The sequence below is a fragment of the Mustela nivalis genome (assembly GCF_964662115.1).
Source record: "Mustela nivalis genome assembly, chromosome: 5".
NCBI classification, from domain to species: Eukaryota; Metazoa; Chordata; class Mammalia; order Carnivora; family Mustelidae; genus Mustela; species Mustela nivalis.
The window spans coordinates 15,172,736-15,199,719 of record NC_139024.1 but is presented as its reverse complement, the minus strand read 5'-3'; the positions used below and the strand labels follow the sequence as shown (position 1 = coordinate 15,199,719).

General features: G+C 47.4%; 1 protein-coding gene across 6 annotated transcripts; it reads right to left on the bottom strand.

Annotated features, from left to right (window-relative positions):
• Nucleotides 1-2,173: 2,173 nt before the first annotated feature.
• Nucleotides 2,174-26,166, bottom strand: ZBTB2 (zinc finger and BTB domain containing 2). 6 transcript variants are annotated; one of them, XM_082730079.1, is made up of 5 exons: nt 25,535-25,672; nt 14,867-14,999; nt 13,702-13,793; nt 10,545-10,729; nt 2,174-4,990 (listed from the first exon to the last, which is right to left on the bottom strand). In XM_082730079.1, exons 4-5 carry the CDS (start codon nt 10,715-10,717, stop codon nt 3,619-3,621), a joined length of 1,545 nt encoding a protein of 514 aa, XP_082586205.1. In that variant the 5' UTR covers nt 10,718-10,729; nt 13,702-13,793; nt 14,867-14,999; nt 25,535-25,672; the 3' UTR covers nt 2,174-3,618. The 6 variants fall into 6 exon arrangements, with proteins under 6 accessions (XP_082586205.1, XP_082586207.1, XP_082586206.1 ...); XM_082730081.1 differs by lacking the exon at nt 25,535-25,672 and adding an exon at nt 24,999-25,130; XM_082730080.1 differs by lacking the exon at nt 14,867-14,999 and having other exon boundaries at nt 25,535-25,680.
• Between the last annotated feature and the right edge of the window lie 818 nt (nt 26,167-26,984).

Here is a 26,984-nt window from a genome sequence, read left to right as displayed (position 1 = left end):
TCCCCCCACCATAATTCCAACCAAGCCTTAGGAAGTACTCCCCCGCCCCACACACGGTCCTCCCCAACCATCCTCCTAAGTGCCTAGATATTTCTAAACATAGCAATTCAGTGACCAAGGCGTGACATTTTGAACTGAAAGTCTCACTCGGCATGCTTCAGCTCTTTCCCTTTCTTGGAGGGAAATTACAAATAAGAATAGTGGCTCGGGGCGCCTGGGTGGCTCAGTGGGTTGGGCTGCTGCCTTCGGCTCGGGTCGTGATCTCAGGGTCGGGCTCTCTGCTCGACGGGGTGCCTGCTTCCTCCTCTCTCTCTATGCCTGCCTCTCTGCCTACTTGTGGTCTCTGTCAAATAAGTAAATAAAATCTTTAAAAAAAAAAAAAAAAGAATAGTGGCTGGTTTCTCGGACTTTTTTTTTTTTTTAGATTTTTATTTATTTATTTGACAGAGATCACAAGCAGGCAGAGAGGCAGACAGAGAGAGAGAGGGGGAGGCAGGCTCCCTACTGAGCAGAGAGCCTTATGCAGAGCTCCATCCCAGGACCCTGGGATCATGACCTGAGCCCAAGGCAGAGGTGGCTCAGGCTTTAAACCACTGAGCCACCCAGATGCCCCACAGGTTTCTATGACTTTTTATTTTAAGGATCTTATTTTTAAGTAATCTCTACACCCAACGTGGGGATCGAACTTACAACCCCGAGAGCAAGAGCCATATGCTCCACTCACTGAGCCAGCCAGCCGCCCTAGTAATGACTTTAGAAAGGAGAATATTTGAGGTCCATTCTACTCTCCATTCTTCTATCCTTATCCAAAGCTATTTTATATATGTATGTATATATTTTCCAGTTTTATAACTGGAAAAAAATAAATAAAATCTAAAAAAATAAATAAAAATCTAAAATCCCATTACAGCCATATTTCCCAGGGTAAATCCTACACTATTTTACAGATTTTTTTTTTAGCTGTATCTGTTTAATGAATGGGTCACTTTTGTTTTCCCTATGAAAGGAATGGTAGTACCAGTGGTGTCAATAATGGCTAAAATGTGGAGAGTGACAGCCTAAATTAATGATGCTGGAGCTTGGGTGTTCAGACTGACATTACTAACTGAAATGTCCAAAGCGTGTTTACATTGGTACCATCAAAAATTAAGAATGAAATGTTAACTTTATAACCTCTTGTGATGAAATAGCCAGCGAGCATTCTAGGGTAGGGAGGGACTGGCAGGTCTGTCACAAGAGGAGGAGGTAGCCACAAGCCAGCATTAAGACCTCTTGCCCATAGCGAGCAGCTGACCACAGTTCCTGCTCCACCAAATTGTGGGAAGTGAGCTGGGGCCAGCTGGCATCTTCACCTCAGCCTCTCTCATTACCCACCAGATCCCTTGGGATTCCCATGACTTTCTGCTCTTTAAGAGCCTCTGGTGTGACCCATGTGCCTTCGAGGATGCCTGGTGTGCTGCGGAGAGCAGCGGGGACCTGCCCGGATCTCCCGTTCCACAGATACTCAGAGAACTTAATTTGGCACAAGACTCTCATTTAAATTGGGAGATGTTGAATATGATTTTTAAAAAAGATGAAATCAACGGAAAGCTCTCAGTATTTGAGAATCTAAGTTTATATAGCGTGACTTTGTGTCATTTTTTAAGGTAAACACCTCTTGGAGTCTTCCCTGTAAAACAAAGTTGGGTAGGATGACCTCCAGACCCCTTCCTGGCCAAGCTTGGACTGACCATGGCACCTTCATACTGTTTACTCATTTGTTTCCCACAATCTGATGATCCAGCAGTTATCACTGTCTTCTTTTTTTTTTTTTTTTTGTAAGATTTTATTTATTTATTTGACAGAGATCACAAGTAGGAGGCAGGGAGGCAGGCAGAGAGAGAGAGAGGAAGGGAAGCAGGCTTCCTGCTGAGCAGAGAGCCTGATGCAGGGCTCGATCCCAGGACCCTGGGATCATGACCTGAGCCGAAGGCAGAAGCTTTAACCCACTGAGCCACCCAGGTGTCCCCACTGTCTTCATTTTATAGATGTAGAAAATGCCACTCAAGTGATGGGGCCTGTCCGAAGTTCTGCAGACAGAAAGGAGGTGCCACAAGGAGATGCCTCCTTGCGCCACGCCCCCCTCCCTGCATCTCTTTAGGTAGACAAAGTAATACACAGATAGAATAAAATACCCATTTAATTAAATGTTTATTCAATGAAAGTATGTATAAAAACTTACAAATCTGAGAACTCAACTATACATGAAACAGGATGATGGGATATTCAGTTTTAAACATATACGTACAGCACAGCTATGAACTGTTCTTCCCTTTTCCCTTCGGTCCTTATTTCTGGCTCCTGTTCTGTCCTGTCAGACCCATTCTGTTATTGGCCCAAGGAAAGATTAATGGACACATTTTACTGCTTTCAGGCCAGTGGAGGAAATTTCGGGTATTTAAAGGACAGAGAAAAAAAATGTGGAGATGAAACAACAAAATCGAGTTTCTTTCCCCCAAACAGCAATTAGGTTTTTTTGTCCTGATTTTTCTTTGCCATTTTTGATGCTTCAATGAATGTTGCCAGTAAAGTATTAGCATTAACGTTTAAAGTCATTAAAGTTACTACATGCTTTGCCCACAGCCTTGCCTCTGAGATGCACTTTCCTGCATACATACACTGATTTAAAGCAGCTGGTCGGTGCCAAAACAAATTTACCACCGGCAGCTGCTGGAATGGCATGTCGTTTTCTATTCAGAAAGACAATCTACAGAATAACAGTACTCGCAAGTCTGATTTTTAAAACAACCAACAGATTTATCAGAAACTAAAACAGAGAATTTTTTCTCGTTCAACTTTGAAAGAAGCCAGCAATTGGATAAGGCATGTGCGTTAATACACCTGTTTATCACAAATATCCACACATTTTCTCTTACAAACACACAAACTCACAGCTTTGTCATGTTTTATCCAAAAATTAAGATTGCCATCACATTATTACTTTTTCTCTTTTGTGTTTTGTTCAAGTAGATTTCCTAACGAATGATTTTTCTTGACTGGACATAATCTCAAAGGACGCATTCTGAAATAAGACACCTGGAGGATAAATACTAAGAACATTTACTTGGGTTTAAAGTTTCCCCACACCTTCTAGATTTTTGCATAGTACAGAGCCCAGCGGAATCTCTAAGAAGCATGCTGTATTTTCTGCTGTTTTCCGAGAAGGAAGACTTATTACCCAGGGAAAGTCATAATTTGAGTTTACCAAATTGCATTCTAGTTGTTTTGTTTTGTTGTATACCCTTCATTAGTTGCAAGTCTGCTTTTAAATAATCTAAAACGTCTCAAAATCTATTTTGAGTTTATAAGTACTACTGCCCATTATCTCTCCAATATCCCCTGACTCGAAGTAAATATGTTCCAGGTTTATAATGCACAAAGCCTCTGCGGAGGAAGGGCTGGGGACAGGGAGGCGGTGGGGAGGACGGAAGGACCGGGGACCTGTTGGTATCATGCCACGGAGAACTACAGTTCTGAATTGGGAGGTGGGGTGGGGGGTGGGGGCAAGGGGGGCAGGAGAGGAGACCGTCTCTGTAAAAATGACAGTTAAAAAAAAAAAAAAAAAAAGGTAAGTCACATTCAGTCTAACAACACTGTTTCCTGCTCCTTTTTGATGGAGGCTAACACTGGGTGGTCGGGTTCCGTGACTTCCGAGTCCGCGCTGCCCAGGAGAATGGACCGCCCCTCGTCCAGGGCGAAAACGTCCGAGTTCTGGTTCTGGCACGAGTGTTTCACCACCTCATTGGGAGTCGAGAAGGTTTTGTCGCACAAGTTGCACTTGTAGGGTTTGTTGGTCTGCACCAGCATGTTGTCCATCTGACTGCCCTCCTCGAACGTGCAGAGCTCCAGAGTCTGCTTGTCCACCATGGTGTAGGTGTCCATGCTCTGGTTGAGGCACACGTGCCGCGCCGCCTGGTTGGCCCTGCAGAAGCTCTTGTCGCAGGTGCTGCACTTGAAGGGCTTGCCGGTGTGTATGTACATGTGCTCCCTCCAGTGGCTCTTCTGGATGAACTTGCGGCCGCAGATGGTGCACTCGTACTTGCGCCGCTTCACCTCGCGCTCCTGGTCCGCCTGCTCCAGGTTGTCGATGTCCGCGATGTCCGAGGGCGGCGGCGTCTCCGAGTGCGGCTGCCCGTCGATGATGGGCGAGTCGGAGATGTGCTGCAGCTCGCTGTCGCTGATCATCCCGGCCTCGGGCACCTCCATGGCGTCCTTCCCCAGGTCCGGGGCGTTGCTGCAGAGAGACAGGGGCCCCCGGCTGTCGCCGGGCTGGCCGGACGTGAAGGGCACGCCCGTGTGGATCTGGAGGTGCTCCCGCAGGCTGCTGCGCAGCGTGAAGCGCCGGCCGCACAGGTGGCAGGCGTAGTACTTGGGGAAGCTCCCGTTCCTCTTCATGATGCTCGGCTTCACGTGGGCGATGGTGAGGGCCGCCGGCTGTTCGTCCGAGGACGAGGCCTCCAGGTTGGTCTCCTCCCCGGGGGGCGGGGGAGGCACGGGCGTGGAAACGAGTTCCGGGGACAGCGAGGTCTGCAGCGGGTCCGAGGGAGTCAGGTGCGTCCGAGTCACCGGGGCCAGGTTGGAAGGCAGCTGGGACAGCTGGGCGGCCTCCGGCGCCTGCTCCTGGCTCACCCGGGACGGCTGCGGCCGCGCTTCCCGCCCCAGCTTCTCGGGGGCAGAGGCGATCTTGGTGGCTTGTCGCAACTGGTGGTCTGCGATCTGAATGCCGTACAGGGAAGAAGCGAGCGGGAAAACTTGGTCGGGGTGAGAAAAGGCGCCCTGGCTGGCCAGGCTGGCTTCCTGGATCAGCGGGTAGGCGTGCAGAAACTTGATCCCCTGTTCCAGTCGAACGGGATCGATGAGCTGGGGTGCCATCTTGCCGGTGTACATCAGATGTAAGAGATAGCTGAAGATATCCGGCTGGATGTCGGTCGGTTTCAAACGGACACACTCACTGCAAGAGACAGGGACAAGTCTGTAAGTGTCAGCCCAGGTCTCCAGGGAGAACATGATCTCTGGAGAAAAAAGGGGGCAACTTTTAAAGGCAAATGAAACCAGAGCATTTCCCCTTTCTTACGGTTAGTGTTTCATGAACAGGAATGCTCAGGGGAGATAACTGGAACCCATGTAATTTCATGGTGTTAAGAACAGACAGAGACAATAAATGTATTTGCAAGGATGAGAAGGAAAAAGTTCACGTTAAGCAAATATGGTATCTTAACTCCTAGATTCTTGAAGCAGTTTTTTTTTTCTCCTCAGAGTCTACATGAACTTCTATCACATTGTATTTTTAGACAGAACTCTGAGAGTTCTATATAAAAAAACTTCTGTGTTTTGTGCGGAGGATCTATTGCTTCTCCATCTGAAAGTGGCCTGTGACCTGGAAATGGTTAAGAGCCGCTGACCTGGCAGAGCTTTGGCTAAAAGTCTATGATTTTCTATTGATCCAATGCCATCCAGAGCTCAGCAGGAGATCTTTTAAGGCAAATCAAACAATCTACCTGGTGAGAAAGTTTCTTCATTTGTAAAATGACACGGGGGAGCTGGGCTAGTATGAACAAGCGCTAGGAGCCACACGACAAAAGTGAGAGAAAAATAAAACCTAATTCTGTTGGTGCTCTAAACTCTCTGATCTGCACCCCCCGCCCCAGGAAGGTATGTGGGAGCATTCTAGCTCTAATGGGGTCAGATCACCTTCCCAGTATTGCTAGACTGCAGTAAAAAGCGGTTCCAGGACAACTCCCTTACTTACCAAATGTAAATACCACCACCACCAGAACTACCCCCGGCCTTTACAGGCATTATCTCATTAAACTCCATTCATTCTCATTTTCCAGCTAAGGGATTGAGGCTCAAAGAGATTCATGCCTTGCTCAATATCAGAGTTCGAAGAGGGATTTAAATCTCGGTCTCAATCCAAACCCATGACACCAAAATTGTTTAGAGCATGAAAACAATCCTGTGTAGTGGTTCAGGCAGAGGGGACTCTTCCTATCTGACAGATCTGGAAACTGAGAACCCAAAAAGTTAAGTGATTTATCTGAGGTCCCTAAAGCAGCTAGTGTTTGCCTCATTCAAGAAACATCATTCTGATCAAGCAGCTTTAATCAAGAAGTCCCAAAAAACTCTTCCTAAACCATCACTAATGACAGCAATTCTAATGCATTAAAAGCAATGACTGTATCTATAAAGTATGAGGTGTGTGCTGTATGTCCCCTGTGTGAATATATTCTAGAGACAATGCATTTTCAATTTCAAGGACAGCTTCTTTGAATGCCTTTAGAATGTATAATCATTTTTAAAAATGGAGGAGTTATTTAATCAGGTTCTTACAATGTATAATCATTTTTGATTATACCACTTCTTACTCTTGTAACTCTTTTTGTCTCCTTTAGCTGTTTATCTTATCAATATGTTTTTCAACATGCTAAAAAAAGTCACAGTATACCTGCTCTTCCAAATTTAACATTTTATTCTATTTTTAAAAGGAGTGATTTAATAGCAATTTGAGACAGACCAGATTTGAGGAATTCCTGTCTTGCTATCAATACGTGTATATTTCAAGATGACTGCATACAAGTAATCATGTGAAAAGTGTCTGCCTACAAAGTATGGAAGTCAAAGAATAAAGATTATGCATAGAAACTAGCAGCACTTTGATGGCAGAAAGAAGAGAGTTTCTGTGACTCTTTTTTAAAAAAGATAGATCACTCATTTTCCTTTGGAGTCTTTTTATAGGTGGTCCTCCTTTCGAGCACAGAGCGAGTGCCGACAATACTGTGTGTACACTAGAATACATTTCAGGGGCTCTAGGGAAGTTCAATATTCAAAACAAAGCTTCAGGGATCATGTGTGGGGAAGAATACTTTAATCAGGTAAACAGCCACCTCCAAAACAGAGAACTGGGAAACCACAGGCCTTCGGAGATGCAAAGTACTCCCAGGAGTTCACAGGGCACCTTTGTTCTGCTGGAAGGGTATGTTCCTCCAGGCAAAAGAGAAAGCAAGCTCCCCTCTGCCTCCCAGAAAGAGAAGAGAAGGGTCTAAGTCCCAAGGAGGGATATGTTTTTTAGCATCTGTGATCGGTAAGTACCAAGTGGGGTCCCTTTCTATACAAGTTTTGTTGTCAGTTTTATGGTTTTTCCTTATTGTTACTATATAGGTTGTCCTCTGTCTACTGTCAGTGATGGGTGGTTACTGAGCAGAGCTCAGGTTTTAAGGAACTGTGTGCAATCTCTGAAGGCAAAGAATAAACGGGGCTGGGAGACCCTGCCAGGCTGGAGGGAGAAGGAATCTGAAGGGACCCCTGGGGCTGGAGAGAAACCATCACGGAGAGGGAGGCCTCTGGGATTCAACGCCAGTGCCTAGGGCCCTGGGAGGTTCCCAGAAACCAATGATCTTGATTTCTTGACTTCATTTTTTTTTTCCTTAAAGCAGAAGAACACATGCACACATATACACATAGAAACACTTGAAAAAAAAAGTTATTTAAAAAAGTTCCTTAGGTCACATTCTAGCAATTTCCATCCTTGACTGCTTCCCCTCCCAGCTAGACCCCTCTGCTCGCTATGGGCCAGACTTTGGTCATTTCCAAGTCCTTCTGGAAGGACACAGCTCCCCACAAGATAATTACACCTACATGGTTTGGTCTGTAGGTGTCTGCTTGAGACACTTTTACAGGAAAAATAAGGTTTTAGCACAGCCACAAGCCCTTTGTGCAAACTTTCACAGGAATTTGCATTTTTAATCTTTCCTTCACTGGAATCTCAAAGGAAAAAAGGGGCTTAAAGAACCTTAGAAATAATTAACTTTACATAATGTTCTCCCTCGCTCAGGAGGTTGTGCTTAGTCAGACCTGCCTCTCTGCAGTCTGGGGAACTCGGTGTTTGCAGTCCTGTGAGATTCACAACCCAGTCACTTCCAGGGCTGCACACCAGACAGAGACATCTAGTGGCACTACAGACAACAAAACACTCTTTTTTTTTTTTTTTAAAAGATTTTTATTTATTTATTTGACAGAGAGAGATCACAAGTAGGCAGAGAGGCAGGCAGAGAGAGAGGAAGGGAAGCAGGCTCCCCGCCGAGCAGAGAGCCCAACGCGGGGCTCGATCCCAGGACCCCGAGATCATGACCCGAGCCGAAGAAAACTCTTAAACCAAGTGTGAAAAACCTGTATTCTCAGTCTACCTTCTGGGTAATCAGGTGGCAGCTCACAGCACCTGACAAAGAAGGCCCTGGTTTGAAAGGCTGCCTCTGGCCTTTGCTCTCTGTTTGCTTGGTCTCAAAGAGAAAAGAACATTGGGAACTCCGGTCTACACAGATACCACATTTCCTTTTTTACAAAGGCATTTAAACTGCTCTCCACTTAAGTTTCTTGAATCTATTTAAAATTCATTAAACTGGGGCGCCTGGGTGGCTCAGTGGGTTAAGCCTCTGCCTTTGGCTCAGGTCATGATCGCAGGATCTTGTGATTCAGCCCCACATCATCGGGCTCTCTGCTCAGCAGGGAGCCTGCTTCTGTCAATCCTCTCTCTGCCTGCCTCTCTGCCTACTTGTGATCTCTGTCAAATAAATAAATAGAAGATCTTAAAACTCATTAAACTGTATTTTTTTACTCCTCAAAATGAAAATCTTTCCCCCTCAAGACAAGTTAACTCATTGTGTTGAAACTTCTAAGCAAGTCTCCGACCATGAGGTAAAAGGGAACATCCTTAGTGTTGCAGGACAAAGCAACCTCTGCTCCCCATCATCCCTCTTCTTCACCCATTCTGCTCCTCCAGACATTTAACTGGTGGCCATTATGTACGAATACCCAAACTATACACTACTGGGCATCCACAAAGCTTGGTCAAACCTGGTCTCTGCCCTCAGGAAACTTACAAATGAAGGGGGTGGGGGGAGGGAGAAGTCCACCGAGAACAATACAAGGAAAATGTGCTGATCTTGTAAAGGGGCAGAAAGTGCTGTGAAATGTGAGAGAGGAAGAGCCGGCTTTGGATCACTGTGGGGAGGGGTCGCAGAAGAGGTGAGGGGCAGCTGGGCTCGGGGACTGGGCATGATGGCCAAGCAGGGTGCCCAAGCAGGCTGCAGCCTTCGGGCCTTGAAAGAGAAGCAGGAATCCGTGTGCTGTTTTGATGTGCGACGGACGGCCTCGAGGTTTCTGATCCAAGCAGGACACTCTGGACTAGGTTTCTGATCAAAGGTGTCCTACAGTTATGCGTTCGCTCTTCAGGAATATTCGTCTGACAGGAGTGATTAGGAAGGGGAAGGAAAGGGCTAATGCAAAAGGGACTGAGAGGGAAATGTGACTGGGGGCGGGACCAAGAAAATGGGGTTCTAGAGCGATTTTAAGTGCGGTTTACTTGGAGATAAATAGGGAAGGACCTGGGAAGGTCTAGCTCAGCTTCAGACACGCTGATACTCCATTCGACCCCTTGAGCAGCAGCCTCGCAGCCTTGGGAAGCAGAGTTCTGGACGCAGAGAAAGGTCAAGGCCAGAGTTGTAAACTTGTGGCTTCCACTGGAGGCCAAATCCAGAAGAAACAAGCTCCTCAGGAGAGCGCACAGGGAAAGAAGCATGGAGAGCTCCAGACTAAAACTCAGCAGGACTCTCAGAAGGCTCCTGCCCAGAGGGCAGGAAAACAGGGAACGTTCTGCATTATCAAAGTGCGGCTGATGCAGTGCGGCCAAGGACAAGGACGCCAGAGGCTGAGAAGAGCCGCGGTTTTGATGAAGAGGTAACCTTAGAGAAATGATTTCGGTGGAGATGGAGCACAGACCACAGTGTCCCCAGAGAGGAGAGGTCAAGGGGGTAGTGGGGAGCACCAGCAAGGCTGTGACTCACCCTCTGAACACCTTCACCGTGAGATAAAGGAGAAGGTGCCCCACAGCACAGCCAAGGTACCCAGGATGTTGATCCTGCAGCGGCTCGGATACGGGGGCAGTGCACAGAGAAAAGGATAGAACAGAGAGTAAGAGGTCGGATCTGTAGCCTGAGAGTTGGAGGAAGCCCACTTTTCCTTAGAGGGTCCTTTTCTCCAAGATGGGAGAGATGGGAAGGAAAGATCAAACAAAGATGCTGAGATTGAGATGTGTTAAGAGAGAAAAGAAGGGAACTGGGGAATTCATGCCCTGAAGCTTCTCATTAGACTGGCAAATAAGGATAAAAATAGGGAAAGGAGTGGGGGCAGCCGGGGCCCAGGGCTGGAGGAGTGGGAGCGAGGGAATCAGGCTGCCACTGCCCATCCTGGGGGTTGGGCTCAGCTACCCAGGGTACTGGGCGTGGAGGGGCTGCCGGGGGGGCTCCAAGGTCCATGGAAGTGTGAGTAACCAAGATGGGCAAAGGGGCAAGTGAGGTCATGAGGGAAAACTGGGCGCCCAGGGGCCTAGGATTCCAGGGAGAGGAGGTGAGCCCCATGGTCTGGATGGGCTAAGAGCAGGTGCAGAGGGGAAGAGGGCCATGAAGTTCAGCGTCTACAGTCATTAGATTATTATCAACCACGTTAGTTACCTGGTCTGATGGACAAACAACATCTTAAAGTAATTGGAGAATGAAGCAAGAACTGATTTGTGTGCCTTGAAGTACACATCGCCGATGGCAACCGTGCAGTCACACAGGAAACCAAACTCTCGCTGAGCGTTTAACTGTTGCAGAAGAATAAGTCCATGGTTGGCCAAATCCATTTTTTTAAAAATCTGCAAAGCAAACAATTTTTTTTTTTAAGAAAGGTGATTCACAAGTAAGTATGTGTCCGTTATAGTCACCAATAGTAATGACCACAGCTAAAAAGTCATGCTAACAACGTGACACCAGCTCGCTCATTTCACCTCCATAGCCGCCCTGGGAGTCAGCTGTCTTCACTCCCATTTCACAGATGATGGCATTTACAGCGAGGTGGGAGATTACGTGGTCTGCCCAAGTTTACACAGACGTGCGTGGGGGAGCCGAGCCGGGAAATGAACTCGGCTGTCTGCGCTCCAGACAGCAAATGTCCCCAGATCAGTTAGTCTTTTAGTTTACGACTCCAAATGCAAATTCTAAATGACCTGTCTACTAGAACTTGTCAAATCTTCCATAGAGATCAGTAAATTAAGGTGCTGGGCGGGGTGCAGGGGGACGGGGGGACACAGCAGAGGAGGGTGAAGATCTCACCAAACTGGGGCATTTTCCAGCTCCTGCCCTGGGGACAGGGCTGCCCCTGGCGGGGATAAAATAACTCGCCCGTTATTGCCCTGGACACCTGTGCTCATGGAGGGGGGCAGTGGGATGGCATCCTCTTCCCTTTTTTGTGGATGAGGAATTGGGCTTTGAGAGGTGTAAATAAGTTTGCCCAGGCCATCAAGCTAGAAGGCAGGGGAACCAACATTTAAATCCCATTGTTCTGACTCCAAATTCTACGGTCTTCATGACCACTTCACCCTAGCAAAGCACTGGGTCTGAATCAGCTGTAGAGGAGCAGAGCTGCCTCTAAAGGAGGTAGCTCGGCACATCCGTAGGCTGCTCCTTTCCCACCAAGAGCATTTCTAACAGCCCGCTACACACAGATCAGCGTTATACTTAACAGTAGACTCAGTGTTACCAAGAGCGAATGCCTTCTAAGATTGCGAACAAGGCAAGGATGCCCATTCTCATTACCGAACATAGTACTGGAAGTTTGAGTTTGTGCAATAAAGCAAGAAAGGAAATAAAAGCCATACAGAGAGGAAAGAGAGAACCAAAGCTGTCCCTCTTGCCAGATGACATGGTTGTTACCTAGAAAATCCCAAGGAATCTACAAAAAAAAAAACAAAAAAAAACCCCCTCCTGGAACTAACAAGCGAGTCTGGCCATACCACGGGGAGGCTACAAGATAAACATGTGAAAGTTAACTATAATTCTGTATACTAAGTTTGAGCCTGCGGACACTGAAATTAGAAATATAACACCATTACAATCACTTAAAATGTTGAAATACATAGGTTGTCGATCTAACCAAACATGTATAGGACGTGTATGCTGAAGAATCTGAAACACTGAAGAAAAAAAATCAAAGAATATTTAAAGAAATGGAAACATACACTGTATTTATGGTTAGGAAAATCCAACATAGCACAAACAAGTTTTTCCCAAGTCAGCATATAGGTTTGGCAAAATTCTTATCAAAATTCTTGCAAGGGCTTTTTGTTTTTGTTTTTGTAGACACAGATGAGAATATTCTGAAATGTATCATGGAAAGCCAAAGGAACCAGAAGAGCTAAAATAAGTTTTTTAAAGATTTTATTTATTTGACAGAGAGAGAGAGATCACAAGGAGGCAGAGAGGCAGACAGAGAGAGAGAGAGGAGGAAGCAGGCCCCTCGCTGAGCAGAGAGCCCGATGTGGGGCTCCATCCCAGGACCCTGGGATCATGACCTGAGCCGAAGGCAGAGGCTTCACCCACTGAGCCACCCAGGTGCCCCACTAAAATAGTTTCTAAAAAGAATATTAAAGTGGGACGAATCAGTCTGATTTCAAAATGCGTCGAACAGGTATAGCATTCAAGACAGCAAGGTCCTGTTGAAGGGATAAACATACAGACTAGGAAACAGACTGAGAACCCAGCAGTAGAGCCACATAAATATGCACAACTGATGCGGACGAAGGCCCAAAAAGGGGAAAAAAATATAACTAGACAACAGGCAATGGACTAGAAGATAAATTTCACCACAGAGGCTATGCAGATGGTGAACAAAGACTTGAAAAGAGCTTCAGCCTCATTGGTGACTGGGGAAAAGCAAATTAAGACCACGGTGAGCTTTCATTATATATCCATCAAAATGGCCTAAGTAGAAAATAACGGCAACACCAGATGCTCGCAAGGACCAAGCTGGACCGCTCGAACTCGGCGGGGAGAAGGGGAAGTGCGCAGCCACTCTGGAAAAGCGGTTTCTTAAAAACTCAGTATGCAAGTGCCGTCCCACTCAGCAACAGGGCTCGTGGACACATCTGAGAGAACAGAAACCTACGTTCGCACTGAAACCTATGCGTGGACATCCACAGCAGCTTTACTCCTAATAGCCCAAAACTAGAAACAGCCCAGATGTCCTTCGGTGGGTGAACAGTGAAGCACGTGGTATGCCCACGCCCCAGGAAACCACGCAGCCAGTTAAGGACACATGAACTACTGCTGCGTGTACAGAGCAAGGCGGGTGCTTCTGCGGAGTGAAAAAAGCCAATCCCTAAAGGTCACACGCTCTATGATTCTACGGCTGTAACATTCTCGAAAATCAGAGGAGCAGAGAACAGATTAGTGACGGGAGGCGAGGGGAGCAGGAGGGAAATGGGTTCGGCTACAGAAGGGCAACACGAGGGATCCTTCGGACAGGAATGTTCTGCAGCTCAACTGTATCAGCGTCAGCACCCTGGTTGTGATGTGGACTATAGCTTAGGGAGAAGGTTCCATCAGAGGAAACTCGGCAAAGGGCTTATGCGATGTCTCTCACTTCTTGCAATTACATGTGTGTCTGTAGTTATCTCAAAATAAAAAGTAAAAGGAAAAAAAGACAACCCCACCACACATTAACTAATTAGCCAGATTTAAAAAGAAAGGGGTAATAACGATGACACTTAAGTGCAGAACTGGGAAAGCTACTGTGAAGGATGCATTATCAGTAAGCTTTAGAAACAAAACAGAACAAAACAAACCAGACCCGTGGCAGTTCTTACTCAGCTGGTACTGAACTCCCCACTCTCCTTCCTGTGCTAGGCATGATCTGGCAGATTCAGAATTAACAAGTGTGACCTAAAAGAAAAGAAGGAAATGGAATAATACTTTGAGAGACCAATCAGGTCACGGAGCAAGGATCAAGGATGTCCAGTGTCACATTTTCTATCAAGGGCTGTCTCCAAGTAGGAAAGGCAGGCGGGTCCCCCAAGCTCGCAGCAGTCTGGGTACAGAGACCCGGACCGCAGGCTCATTTATATGTCCACGTCCTTGGGATGGATCAGGACCCTCGTTCCCCCAGGATTTTCGGTGCAGATCGGAGAAGTAAGAGCTCTCAGAGGAGGAAGGGGAGACAGAAACAAGGTGCGAGGTTCAGGATGAAAACACGAGTCCGTGCCTGCGTGCAGGGTAACGGGGATTACACAGAAACATCACTCTAACCTGACCGCCCCCATGATAGACCAGTAGAAGCCTGTTGGCTGGAAAGTGCAGCATACTTCCTTTTTCCATCTTACCAACCAGCGTTTTTCTACAAAGAAGCGTATCACCCCCTGAGAGCACCGTGCGTTGAGCTGCTGCTTTTCCTGCGCTTTGTCTCTGAGCCCGTTCCCCTTATGCCTAGGCGGCTCTGGCTCTCCCTTCCCTGACAGCAGCTTTGAGTATGAGAACGCATGACTGTTCATTCCCTGATGATAATGACAAGAGTGGCTCTTACTGATGGAGTGTTTACCACTGACCATTCGTTTCTTTATTTAATTGTGCATGAACTTATCTGTGGTATTGCTATGCAGATTTTATAAAGGAGGAAACAGGCGGAGAGGTCAGCTGGTCTGCCCCCCCAACCCGGCCCCCAGGATAGACTCGGTAGGCCTTAGAAGAGAGATTTAAGCAGGGTTGTCTGGTTTGTTGGTATGCGCTATGCAGGAGTGTGTTTAAAAATCAATCGAAACATTATTTTTATTGCTGCTTTTGAGCATACATACTTGTGATAAGACATTCGACTATCACAGACGCACAGTTGGGAGCTGTCCAGCCATCCTCCGCCCACCCCCCCAGTTTCTCCACACTCTGCCAGCACGGGGATGGGGGGGTGGGGGGTGGTAGTACCCCTTCTTAAGGAATCATTGCCAAATCCGTTCTCATTTTCTTACCTTCTGTGGATTTGGTGATGAGAGGAAGTATATTTTTATGTTTATCGATCATTTACATTTCCTCTTGTATCTCTTCATGAGCTCTGCTCAGTTTTCTATCAGGTTGTCTTTTTCTTATTGATCTGTAAAACCCCTGGTATATAATAAAAATGAGCCCTTTAAACATGTAAGCCGCCAACATTTCTTGTACTTTCTTTTGATTTTGTTTTAGAGATTTGTGACATACAGTTTTACGTTGTAATGTCATCAAACTTATCTATATTTTATAGGATTTTGAAGTTTTTGTTCTTACAGTGAAAATCTTGATACAGCAAGAGGTAGAGCTCCTTCTCATTCCACAAACAGCCCAAGGTGAGTATTTTTTTCAGCCCGTAAGAATGGAAAATATGGAAAAATAATGAAAAAAAAAACCCAAACCGTGAAATGTTTATTTTTTAAAGGGGGTCTATCAGTTATTTTAGAATCTCGAGGGGCGCCTGGGTGGCTCAGTGGGTTAAGCCTCTGCCTTCGGATCAGATCATCTTCTCAGGGTCTTGGAACCGAGCCCCACATGGGCTCTCTGCTCAGCAGGGAGCCTGTCCCCCCCCCCCCCTGCCTATTTGCGATCTCTCTCTGTCAAATAAATAAATAAAATCTTAAAAAAAAAAAATTAGAATCTCAATTTAGAGATTTCCCATTTGACCCAGAATAGGAATCATACTGAACAGGTCTTTCACACAGAGAGGGAAGAACACATGTAGAGGAGTCTCAAGGATGTGACAAAAGCCAAACGAGAGGAGGAATCATGGAAAGCACGAGTCTTCTGTTCAAAATGTATATAGGGAAGACAAAACTTTGCATAGATAAATTTTTTTTTTAAATCTCACTTTGGACACCCAGAAAAGCTTTCTGAGGAAGAAAAATCAGAACCAACTCAGAACCCCCCCCTCAAGTCTGGCACATGTGAGTGAGTCTGAGAAAATGGGGTGGCGGGGTCCCCAGCCTGGGTTCCATGAGACGGGCAGCTCGGGCAGTGCCGCCTGCCCCTGCACAGTCGACGGCACTCCCTTGTCCTAAACCTCCTTTTGTCATCACGGCCCCTTCAGAGCTGTTTCCACTCAGCCTGTGCTGCGCAGGCTGAGGCTGCAGCATCTTCATGGGGGGCTCTGCTTGAGGCCACCCCCGCTTGTGGAAATGGAAGTCCGCTCCTTGCTTCCCACCTCCCGTCCACGGCTCACATGTGCCCGCTCCTGCCCTGTGCACCGAGACAGCTCAGCCAAGGTCATCGAGGACCTCTGCTCCCCAGCCCCCCCAGACTGAGCCTACTCGACCTCTCTGCTCCATAAATACTGTCTCGGGCTCCGAGGCTGCTGTGCTCTGGTTTTCTCTCACCTCTGGCTGTTCTATTTTAATCTCCACCAAGGATTCCTCTTTTGCTGATGCTTCTTTGCCTTGACCACAGCCTAATTCTCCTTCTGTGGACTCTCTATGGGGATCCAGTCCACTCCCACTGGGCCATTCCAAATGACTCCTCAATTCAGAACAGGAAAAGCAATTCAAATCCCCTTTCCCCTCACCCCCATTTCCTCCAAAGGACACTAAGAGCCTCAAACCCCTTCTTTCCGTACCCCCTGCAGAGTGCACGGCACCGCCATCCATCTCTTGTGCAAGCCAGGACTCTCAGTTCCCCCTTTCTTGGCCTCACTTCCCTCATTCTACAGTCGGTCACTCACGGCCCACCAACTTCAGCTTCTTATCCCACCGCCGAGCTCTGTCTCCCTACACATCTCTCCAGCTTCCGGCTCTAGCTCTTGAATCCATCCACACGGAATAGCCAGAAGGCTCTTTCCAAAGGGCAAATCTGATGTTACTATCCTGCTTAAAATCCTCCTGTGATTCCCTACTTCCTTTAGTGTGAAACCCAAAGTTTTCAGCACAGCTTACCAGTCCTCCATGGCCAACCCCTGCCTAACTGCACAACATGGTCTCGTGCTAATGGAAACTAATGGTCTCCAGACTTTTGGATTTTATAGGCCTACTAAAAACCAGCCAACCAACCTTGAAACTAGGGGTCCAAAAGGGTATCATTCTCTACTTTTCAAGAAAAGACATAAAATATTCACACACCCAGGGGCGCCTGGGTGGCTCAGTGGGTTAAGCTGCTGCCTTTGGCTCGGGTCATGATCTCAGGGTCCTGGGATCGAGCCCCGCATCGGGCTCTCTGCTCAGCGGGGAGCCTGCTTCCTCCTCTCTCTGCCTGCCTCTCTGCCTACTTGTGATGTCTCTCTGTCAAATAAATAAATAAAATCTTAAAAAAAAAAAAAATTCACACACCCAGTAGGGATGGGGGACTTCTAAGTGTACATGGGCAGGAAGAACATAAGGTCTGAACACCTTTCTAGAGGAAGGGCTGTTGGCAGTCTATTCAGTATATGGAAGAAAAATGTTCTAATGCAAAAAAAAGTACAAGATAAAATTTTACTTTATGACATTAAGTTGTGCCTAATTGTTTCCTTGATATAAGATTATCATTTGATGACCTTCATGAAATGATCAAGTAAAACTTGTTCTGAAATGCAAGCATCACTAAAAGCCCAATTTCATCTTGAGTCTATGGATGGTAATGGGGACAAAATGATGTTATTTCACTCACTTTGGAAATGCCAGATGAGCTGAGCTAAGCTGAAGAAGGGCATCTTTCTTTATAACCAGAAGGTCCTGAAGCCCAGGCCATTCTTGGGCTCCCAGCCCCCTGCAACACTTACTGCTCAGAGCCCGTTCTCTCCAGGCTGAGCCCAGCACCGGATCTCTACTCCCACGGTCAGGACTGGGGGCCTGTTTGAACGGGGCCTCAGAAACTCTACGCTAGACCTTCAAACATGCCACTTCCAGAGGGACCCACTACTTACTGCCTTCCCTGTCCCCTACCCTACTTGTCCCCTGCAGAATTTCCCTGACCCTCAAGATTAGGAGGCCCTCCCTGCCTCTGGAACATCGGTGAACATTCTAGTCTACACGGTGTCTGCCTGATGCTTCCCGAAAACACATCACTGGGTCTGATATATCACTTATTACTTTATTTCACATACTAGCGTATTGTCTGGTGTTCAGTATTTGTTAAAAAAAAATTAAGAAACTCTAGATTCAGAGAGAAGAATGTTGAGTTCTTGGCCCCCGACTAGCTGGGTGATGTGGGATAAGAGCTGGATTTCTATTTATCTTAGATTAACCTAAAAAGTTCACAGCAATTTAAAGGGAGCTATTTTTGATTTTTAAATGTCATTTTGTGTTTCTTCATGCTAACAATTAAGTTCTGAACAGTGCTTTCTATTTTACGGTAACTCTTTACACTCATCATTTATTTTTTATTTTTATTTTTATTTTTTTAAAAGATTTTATTTATTTATTTGTCAGAGAGAGAGCGAGCGAGAGCGAGCACAGGCAGACAGAGTGGAAGGCAGAGTCAGAGGGAGAAGCAGGCTCCCTGTGGAGCAAGGAGCCCGATGTGGGATTCGATCCCAGGACGCTGGGATCATGACCTGAGCCGAAGGCAGCTGCTTAACCAACTGAGCCACCCAGGCGTCCCTACACTCATCATTTAATCCTCAATAACACCACGGTGGATCATTTTGTCACTCTTCAGTATGAATTATGATATGAATAACCACAGCTTTAATAATAAATGACCCCTTATTATGTGCCAAGGACCAACCACCCTCTTTCCAGCAGAAATCTACTGGACTTAGGAAGTTAAGTGACTTGCCCACATGTAGTCCAGCTCTGAAGCTGCAGATCTGGGGAGCAGTCACACATCTGTCGAGCGCTTTCAGAGCTGCCAGGTATAGTGTTCACACTGGCATGGAGAGTACAGAGTTCGAGGGTAGAATCAAAGAAGTACACAAATTTACAAAATTAAAGTTTATCATGAAACTGGGGTCTAATTTTGGGGCTGGAGATCAGGGAAGGCTTTTGTGAGGAAATGCCAGTTAAGCAGGTATCTGGAGAGTAAGAAGAGTCAAGTGGGCAAAGACGGGAGTGTTCCAGGCGGAGGGGAGGCATCTGCAAAGGCCCTGAGACAGGAGGGAGTAAGATGCAGCTGAGGAACTGGGACAAGGTCCCTCTGACTGAAGGTCAAAGAGCCGGCAGCGGAGGAGGTGAGGCGAAGTTGGAGACTCAGGTCTTCTTAAGGGTTTTGGTCCGTATCTGAAAAGCAATGGGAGCCACCGAGGGGCTTTCGCAGGGTGAGCGATCCGATGGCTGCCCTGCAGAGCTAAACCAAATCGGACTGAGGAGTGAAGAGGCAGGTGAGACCTGCCGGAAGTGGTGAGAGGGGAGACGTTTCTGTGGTCTAGAAGAGGTGACAAAAGTAGGTGGTGGCGATGTGGATGGGATTCGAAACGTAGCTGGAAGATCAGAACTCAACAGAGCTGGCGGTGAAGTGGATGGAGGAAGGCGGGGGAAACCGATGTGTTCAAGAGAACTCCTACTAGGTTTCTCGCTTGTGTAACCAGAAAGATCATGGGGACTCCGGCCAGAAGAGAGAACACAGGCAAAGACCAGCTTTGTGAGGAAGACCGTGAGGTTATGTTGGGAGGAGGTGGGACCGTGGATACTTCTGAGTCAACCAAGTGGAGGTGTGCAGTGTGCACGGTGACTGTACTGGTCTGGAGTCCTGAGTCCCCGCCGGGATTTATGTCTGAGTCTTTGGAGAAGCTGGGTGCATCTTACTCCAACCTTGAATCACTACATGACAGTTCACAGAGGTCACAACTGCAAACAGGAGTCAAGTGAATTCTGGTCTAACGGGTGTAAATTTCACACGCTTTCCTCTGCACTACTTGGCTCCGGAGGTCAGTCCTCGGAGTTCCTAGTACTCCCAGTCACAGAAGGCTGCCATGAAATCGTGACAAGAAAATGAAGACCTACATAAAGCCCCCAATCATTTAAAACTGTACAAATAACTTAAAAAAAAAAAAACTAAATTCAAAAAAATCATTTGTCTTTCTTAAATCAGAATGTGAGCAGAAAGGCACGGAGGGAAAAATAGAGATTGGGGGAGGGGAGGAGGCAATTCTCCTTTTTTAAAGATTTTATTTTTAAGTAATCTCTACACCCAACATGGGGCTGGAACTCATAACCCGGAGAAACAAGAGTCACATGCTCTCTGGAATGAGCCAGCCAGGTGCCCTGAGGGAAGCAATTCTTAAAAGTGGGTTTTCATTGAATGCTTTCTTTATACATGTATATGTGTACAAAGTTGTTTTTTTTTTCTTTTTAACTTAAGCAAATTCAGAGACTGCGAGATACAAGTCGAAAACACCAAGTTGAAAACACGTCAAAAGCACTTTTCAGAGCTAAATATAAATGACCACTTGTGTAATTTAATGCTTCACCACTGTTTTCCACACTGATAAAGCGGTACTGCCTAGAGGTCAAGGGCTTTTGCTTCCAGCTGGCAGCCCAGGTGGCGCTGATACTTCTGTGCAAGTTACTTATCCTTTGGAGGTGCAGCTGAATGGGACAATATCATCATAGTATATTTTGACAACCCAATTTCCTCCTACCATTGTCAGTATAAGAAGAGACCGAACAGCTTTTGGGAATTGATGACTCACTTTTTAAAGATAATAGCTCTCCTAAGATACTAAATACCACTTAGACTACCCATTTTGAGGGCACTAAAAGGGTCCTCTAAAGTCCTTAATTTTATTTAAGTGAAGCATAAATGAATACTGTAATGCACAGGACACATCAGTAACAGAAAAAGCACTACCCACAAGTAAGATTGATTCTTTCAAGTAGCTCAGCCCACTTACCAGGATGAAAAAACTGCTTTTTCAATTAGTATTATTAATAATTAATATTTAGGGCCTATAAAGTAAACCTGAATGAGGCTGGCCATTTGAATTTTAATGTTTTTAAACTGTATCTCAAAGCTAGGAAATGTCTTAATCAGTTGTGGTGACAATTTGATGCATTGTTCCTAACATTAGTCAATCCTCTTCCATTGTGATTAGAAAAAGGTGGGACATATACTAATCAATAGCACGTATTTTGACTTTGAAAGCCACTGGATTTGTAAGAGATTGTCTTTTCAATTACAGGTTGCTGACGTTAACTTTGGAATTAGTTTTTAATTTCTAAGTGAAGGTCAGAAGGAGGCAGTTCCGGGACAGTTTGCATCAAGGAGAACCAAGTCAGAGGTTTATGGCTAATGGAGTTGATATTAAAGTGAGAATTCTAAAGGCATTATGCTATAATCAACTTTAAGGAAACCTACATATAATCACATAGCAAAATTTAAAAACCTAATCTAATTTGCTATTTTTACAAATCTCTTTAACAGAAGACAATGGGATTCTGCATTTACTCTACTTCTCCATTTAGTTTGTTGTGATAACTGTTTTGGTTGAGTACTCAAGAAAATCCAACCTCACCCACAGATGTAGTTGGCAAAAGAAATATATTAATAGCTTTTCCAGGAAATTGTGGATATTTTTCTTTGATACTACACCAAAACCTGATAAGTCGCAGTTTCTTGAAGGTTAGCAGTTTGATCTAAAAATACATAACGAATGAAAATTTTCCTACTCTCTTACAGTAAAATTCATTGCTCTAGCTTGCACTTTGAACGGATCTTTTACCCATGCATGGTTTTTGTGAACATCCCCCATGGGTCACTGGAAAATATCAGCTTGGTGAGTTATGCAGTGGATCTTTCCAACGTTGACACATTTTGTCAACAGCTAAAAAGTCCAACAACATCTTACCATTATTATAAAATTGTTTTGACTTTTTTTTTTAATTGTTTTGACTTTATGGAGCCCTGAGGGGGTCCTGGAGATTCAGAAGAGTGTGCAGACCACACTCAGACAACCCCAACCCCTGCTCAGAAGCACTGTGAGGCTCAGAGAATCTAAGAAGACCGGCGCGATGTGGAACACAACCACACATTGAAACCTTTCTCAGATGACTCTGAAGGTTCTTCTTTGCTTGCTGCAGAACTTAGGCAGGTGCACAATTTAAAGGAACTGAACCTCTTGCAAAGTAAAAAGGGCAATTTTACAAGTACTTAGATACCTAAAAATGCTTTATAAATTCCTATCTTTGGGGCGCCTGGGTGGCTCAGTGGGTTAAGCCGCTGCCTTCAGCTCGGGTCATGATCTCAGGGTCCTGGGATCAAGTCCCACATCGGGCTCTCTGCTCAGCAGGGAGCCTGCTTCCTCCTCTCTCTCTCTGCCTTCCTCTCTGCCTACTTATGATCTCTCTCTGTCAAATAAATAAATAAATAAAATCTTTAAAAAAAAAAAATTCCTATCTTTGCACACTGAGCTTTCTTGAAGTGAGAAAGTCTTAGGATGCATACCTCATTCATGGGAGCTGGGAATTATGGGTTTGAGCATAAATACAGCCTCTAACTTGGCCTTATAACATAGGAAAAAAATGGTCCTAAACTGTCTTGGACTGCCAACTTTAAGTATTCTGTGGCTACTGATTCCATCTCTTAATGGCATATTAGCGTTGTAAAACACTCTTATTTACTATTGACTCACAGTAGTATTTTAATTAAGTTTAATTTGGTAACAAAATTGTAATTCATATACTTGGGCACTCTCTGATGCTTAGAATGTTTACAATTTTTTTTTTCCCCTCAGGAAAATAAAAATTCTCAATTCCCTTTTGGGTTTTTAGAGTCCTGCTTTGCAACCGCAAGAGGTAGGAAAAGTGATAAATTCCCATTTTCGCCGTGTGCATTCTGAAATTTATGGCAGTCTCCAGCAGACCAGCAAGCTCTTCTTTCACCGTGACAGCCTGGAACCACACCACTTGCTCAACGTTTCAACTTTAACTTCAGGGAAAAGTCAGTGGGACTAGAGATCAAGCACCAAGACAGTTAAGAAGAGAGGGCGGAAAAGCCTCCCAGCTCCAAAGCCATTCTTATGGCAATGCCATTTACGAGCCTTGAAGGCTTCCTTCCCTTTCTACCCCCATGTCAGGGCTTCTCGAGCTGGGAACGCGTATCCGCGTACACTGGACATGCAGTGTTCACAAGGAGCATCTATCTTAGAGGATTAAGGTGAATACAATTTTATATTTTATATAATTTTTGTATTACAGAAGAGGAGATCTTTGGGGACAGTGTAAAGTTCGCATTAATCATTATGATAAAGAAGAGAATGTCATCGTGGCAGCTTTTATTCTGTGCCTAAAAGGTGCCCCCTGTTTACTGTGCTGCTGGAGTATTTCAGTGGAAGTTTGCAGAGCACCATTTACTTACACCCTCTTTGAAAGAAGCTTTAAAACTGGCAAGTGGTTGGACTATCCACTACAACAAAGCTTCAAGGGTGATTTATTTGCCACCCTTCAAAGGATTCCTTCACTACTATTTGTGGCCCTTACTACCCCTGGTATACATTGTGCTTTGGGAATCTTACCATGGTATCAGTAAGAGGTCAATTCTTTGGCTAGAAAATAAACTTCTATAAACCACCAATTTATTAAGTGAGAAATGCCCAGCTTAAAGGAATATGGAACTTTTTCTTAATAATTACATTTTAACAGTTTGAAAACACCCTGGATATACACCAAGGTTATTTAGAATGCAAAATGAAATCTAGTTTTTTAAGTTAATGTCGGTTTTTAATAAATCACAGAAATGAGCATTCAATGATGTCTTAGTTCTGATTTTCTTTTCAACTTCAGACCTCTCCAACTAAAATGCTAATGCAGGGTTCCCTCCGGGTCTACGTGAAGATCCGTCCTAAAAAGGACAGGGCAACCCATTTAAGGGAACCCTGAGCACCCCTAAATTCTGTATGAGCCCGTAATTCTGACCTTTTTTATGCTTTTACTGAAACAATAACCTATTAAAATGAATAGAATTGACACTTATACACTAAGTGGGCCCATTGTATTTGATGGAGAGCAAATAACACTGCAGCGATTGGGGGGGAGGGGGTTAATTCCCTAAGGCATCATTAGTTGAGCAGTTGCAAGTTCTTGCAGTAAATGGCCTAGCATTAACAATCTGCATTTCACCCTGCCCACTTTTTTGCCTGCTCAGCTACCCTTGCTTTCTTACCGCCCCCCTTTCACCACCAGAAAAGGTCCTTGCTTCCTAAGCACCTCTGTATCTTTGCAGCCTGTTTAAAAATCATTGGTTTCGGGCTTCTGTTACACCGGAAAAACGTCTCGGGCCCGGGAAACAGCCTCCGAACCCCCAGCCTCCCCTTCTCCGAGCCCTCCGGGGTGGGAGGGCCGTGCGGGCTCGGGGCGCAGCACCGACGCCGGCCCACGCCCCAAGGCAAAGCAGCCAGAAACCACAGCGCAGCGCCGAGCTAACCTCGGCCTCAGCCGAGGCTCACATCGGCAACGGAGCGGAAGCCGGAGGCTGCCGGCCCAGCGTACCCACACCCGCGGCCCGGGCCGCAGCGGTCCACCCGGGCGGCGCCCAGAGATGCCTACATCTGCCCGGACCGCAGGCGAGCGGCCCAACGGCCGCCCAGTCCTGCCTCGCCCCGCCCCGCCCCGTCCCGGGGGGCGGGGGCCCGGCCGGGGGCGGGGCCGGCCAGACCGGCGGGGACCCGACGGGCCCCGGCGCCGCGCACCTCGGCCCCGCCCCCATCCCCGAGGGGCTGGGAGGAGGGGAGGGGAGGGGAAGGGAGGGGCGACGCACTCCGGCCGCGCCGCACGCTCTCCGCTTCCCTCAGTCCCGCGTGCGCGCGCGCGCTCGCCCCAAGTCCCGCGGAGTTTAACACAATGCCGACGCCTACGCCGTGCGCAACGCCCCGGCTGGCGCAACAGCTCCGGCGCCGGGGGCGGGGGGGGGTGGTCAGACAGGGCGAGGGGAAGAGCGCGCGCGAGAGCCGAAGACAGCGCGAGACCCGAGGAGGCCGGAAGCGCGCGTGCGCGCCCCCGCCCGCGAGCGGGGAGGCGGAGCCGCAGCAGTAGCGGCAGCAGCTGTAGGAGCCGCTGCAGCTGGGAGAAGCGCCAGAGAGGCCGGGCCTGCTCCGGTCGGACCGGATCCCTCCCCTCCCCCTCCCTCTCCGCTCCCCTCCCCCAAACCCACTTCCGCAGCTCGCGGCCTTGCCGCCGAAGAAGCAGCAGCGGCAGCAGCAGGAGGCGGCGGCGAGGCGTCGGAAGGATTACGCACCTGACGGGCCCGCCTCTCAGGGCTCCAGCGCGGGACGCTCACCGGCCGCCGCCGCTCGGGACGCGCTTCGCGGTGGCGGCGAGAAGGGAGGGACCGGCAACGGGGAACGGAACGCGAATCGCCCCCCTCCCCTTCCTCCCTCCCTCCCTCCGATCCGCCGCCCGCCCTCTCGGCTTCCGTCCCCTCCCCCTCCCGCAAAGCCCCGGATGGAGCCGCCGCCGACTCGCCGCCGCCTGGCTCCGGGGGATGGTTTTGTCAGGCGGCCAGAGCCCCGGCGCCAGGCGCAGCCGCCACCGCCCCCGCGGGGCGCCCCTGCCCTCGCTTCCCAGAACTGGGTCCCCGTGTGGTCCGGGCCCTCCGCCTGCCTTCACCCGGAGCCCCGGGACGGGGGTCATTCGTCTTCTTTGTTGCCACCGTTGGTGCCGGAACCGTTTGCGAGCTCCGGTGGCCCCCGCCCCCCCTCCGCCTTCCCGGAGCCCGGGTCGGGGGCGGCACGTGGGCACCGGCCCCGGGAGGTGGAGGCGTTGCGCGCTTACCTGTCGCCGGTGCTGCTGCGGCGGGGGGTGTGGAGGAGGCACCGCTGGGCAGCCTTGGCCGTGCTCTCCCCGCCGCCGCCGCCTCTGCCTCTCGCTGCTGCTGCTGCTGCTGCTGCCGCCGCGGTCGGTGTCTCCGGCGCGGCGGCGGCGGCGGCGGCGGGGCTTTTCCTGTCCGGTTACGTTAAGGTCACATGACCGAGAGAGCGGAGCGACTAGTGCAAAGAGGCTGAGAGCGGCTCCCGCCGGGGGGGAGAGGCGGCGAGAGAGCAGTGGCGGCAAGAGCCCCCTCCGCCCCCCCAGCCGCCTCCCCTCCCCCCGCCCGCCTCCGCCTCCTGCTGCTCTGCCGCCGCCGCCGCCGCCGCCTGCAGCACTAACTACACTGCCGCTCCCACCCAGGCTCCGCTCTGCTCCAGCCAAACTTCTGCAAACCATGTGCAGCCGAGGCGAGGAAACTTCTCTCCACCTATTGGGGCTGGAGGCTTGAGTCACAAGCCCCATGTTTACATAAAGTGTTTAGGTAGGACAGTCCTGGAGATGCTCCGGGAAGGGATGCAGAACCGCTCGGATCCGTCTGCAAGCTTCTGCTTGACATCTCTTGGCCATTATCTTTGTCCCTTTATTTCCCGTGTGTTTTTAAGTTTTCATCTTAAGACTTGAAATGAGTGGACTTGAGAGCCAGGGAGAAACTTGTAAATCACTAATACCTTTCTGTCATCAGTGGAATTGGAAAAGTCATTCCGAAGTAGATATGCCAATTTGTGCTGTGTATAGAGGTACAAGTCCTTCCTTACAGACTAGTTGAATGTGATGACAGACGTTTGTTAGTATTGAACTTGATGCTTATTTCAGTAATTGTGGTTTAGTTTATGAGGCGTTGGTCCAAGAAAAAATCAGTTTGCAAAGCATGTTTGTTACTTAAGCACAATTTACTTTCCTGTTAAGTTTTGTTCTCTGAGGGACTGTTAGATTGGATTTAGAGTTGGCCATTCTGTTAAATTTGGAAGTCCAGAAACAGGTTCCATGGCGAGCAGGGGACTTGGATTCTCTGGTGGTCATTATTAACATTTGAAAGTTTATTTTTGTGTTGTTTCCATTTTGCTAGAATTTTATATCTTTGCAAGTACAACTTAATTTTTTGAGAACTGGGTTTAATGATTTTTGTATTTTACATAATTTAGGATTTTGGAGACTTAAAAAGAATGTGGCTTGATTATTAAGGAAATGGAGGTAGCAGGTTCCAGGATTCTCTGTGGTTTTAAAGTATGCAATTTAGTTATAATTTCCTTAGGTTGATGTTGAACTCATTCTGGTTTACAGGGCCAGACTTTAGCACAGAGCTCTGGCACATAGTTCCCAAAATATTTAAGGCAAGATTAATAACTTAAGATCGTTAATTTGACATAAGTGTCCCCTCCTAAAAATGTGAGTTTGATTTAGTTATCTAGTTTTA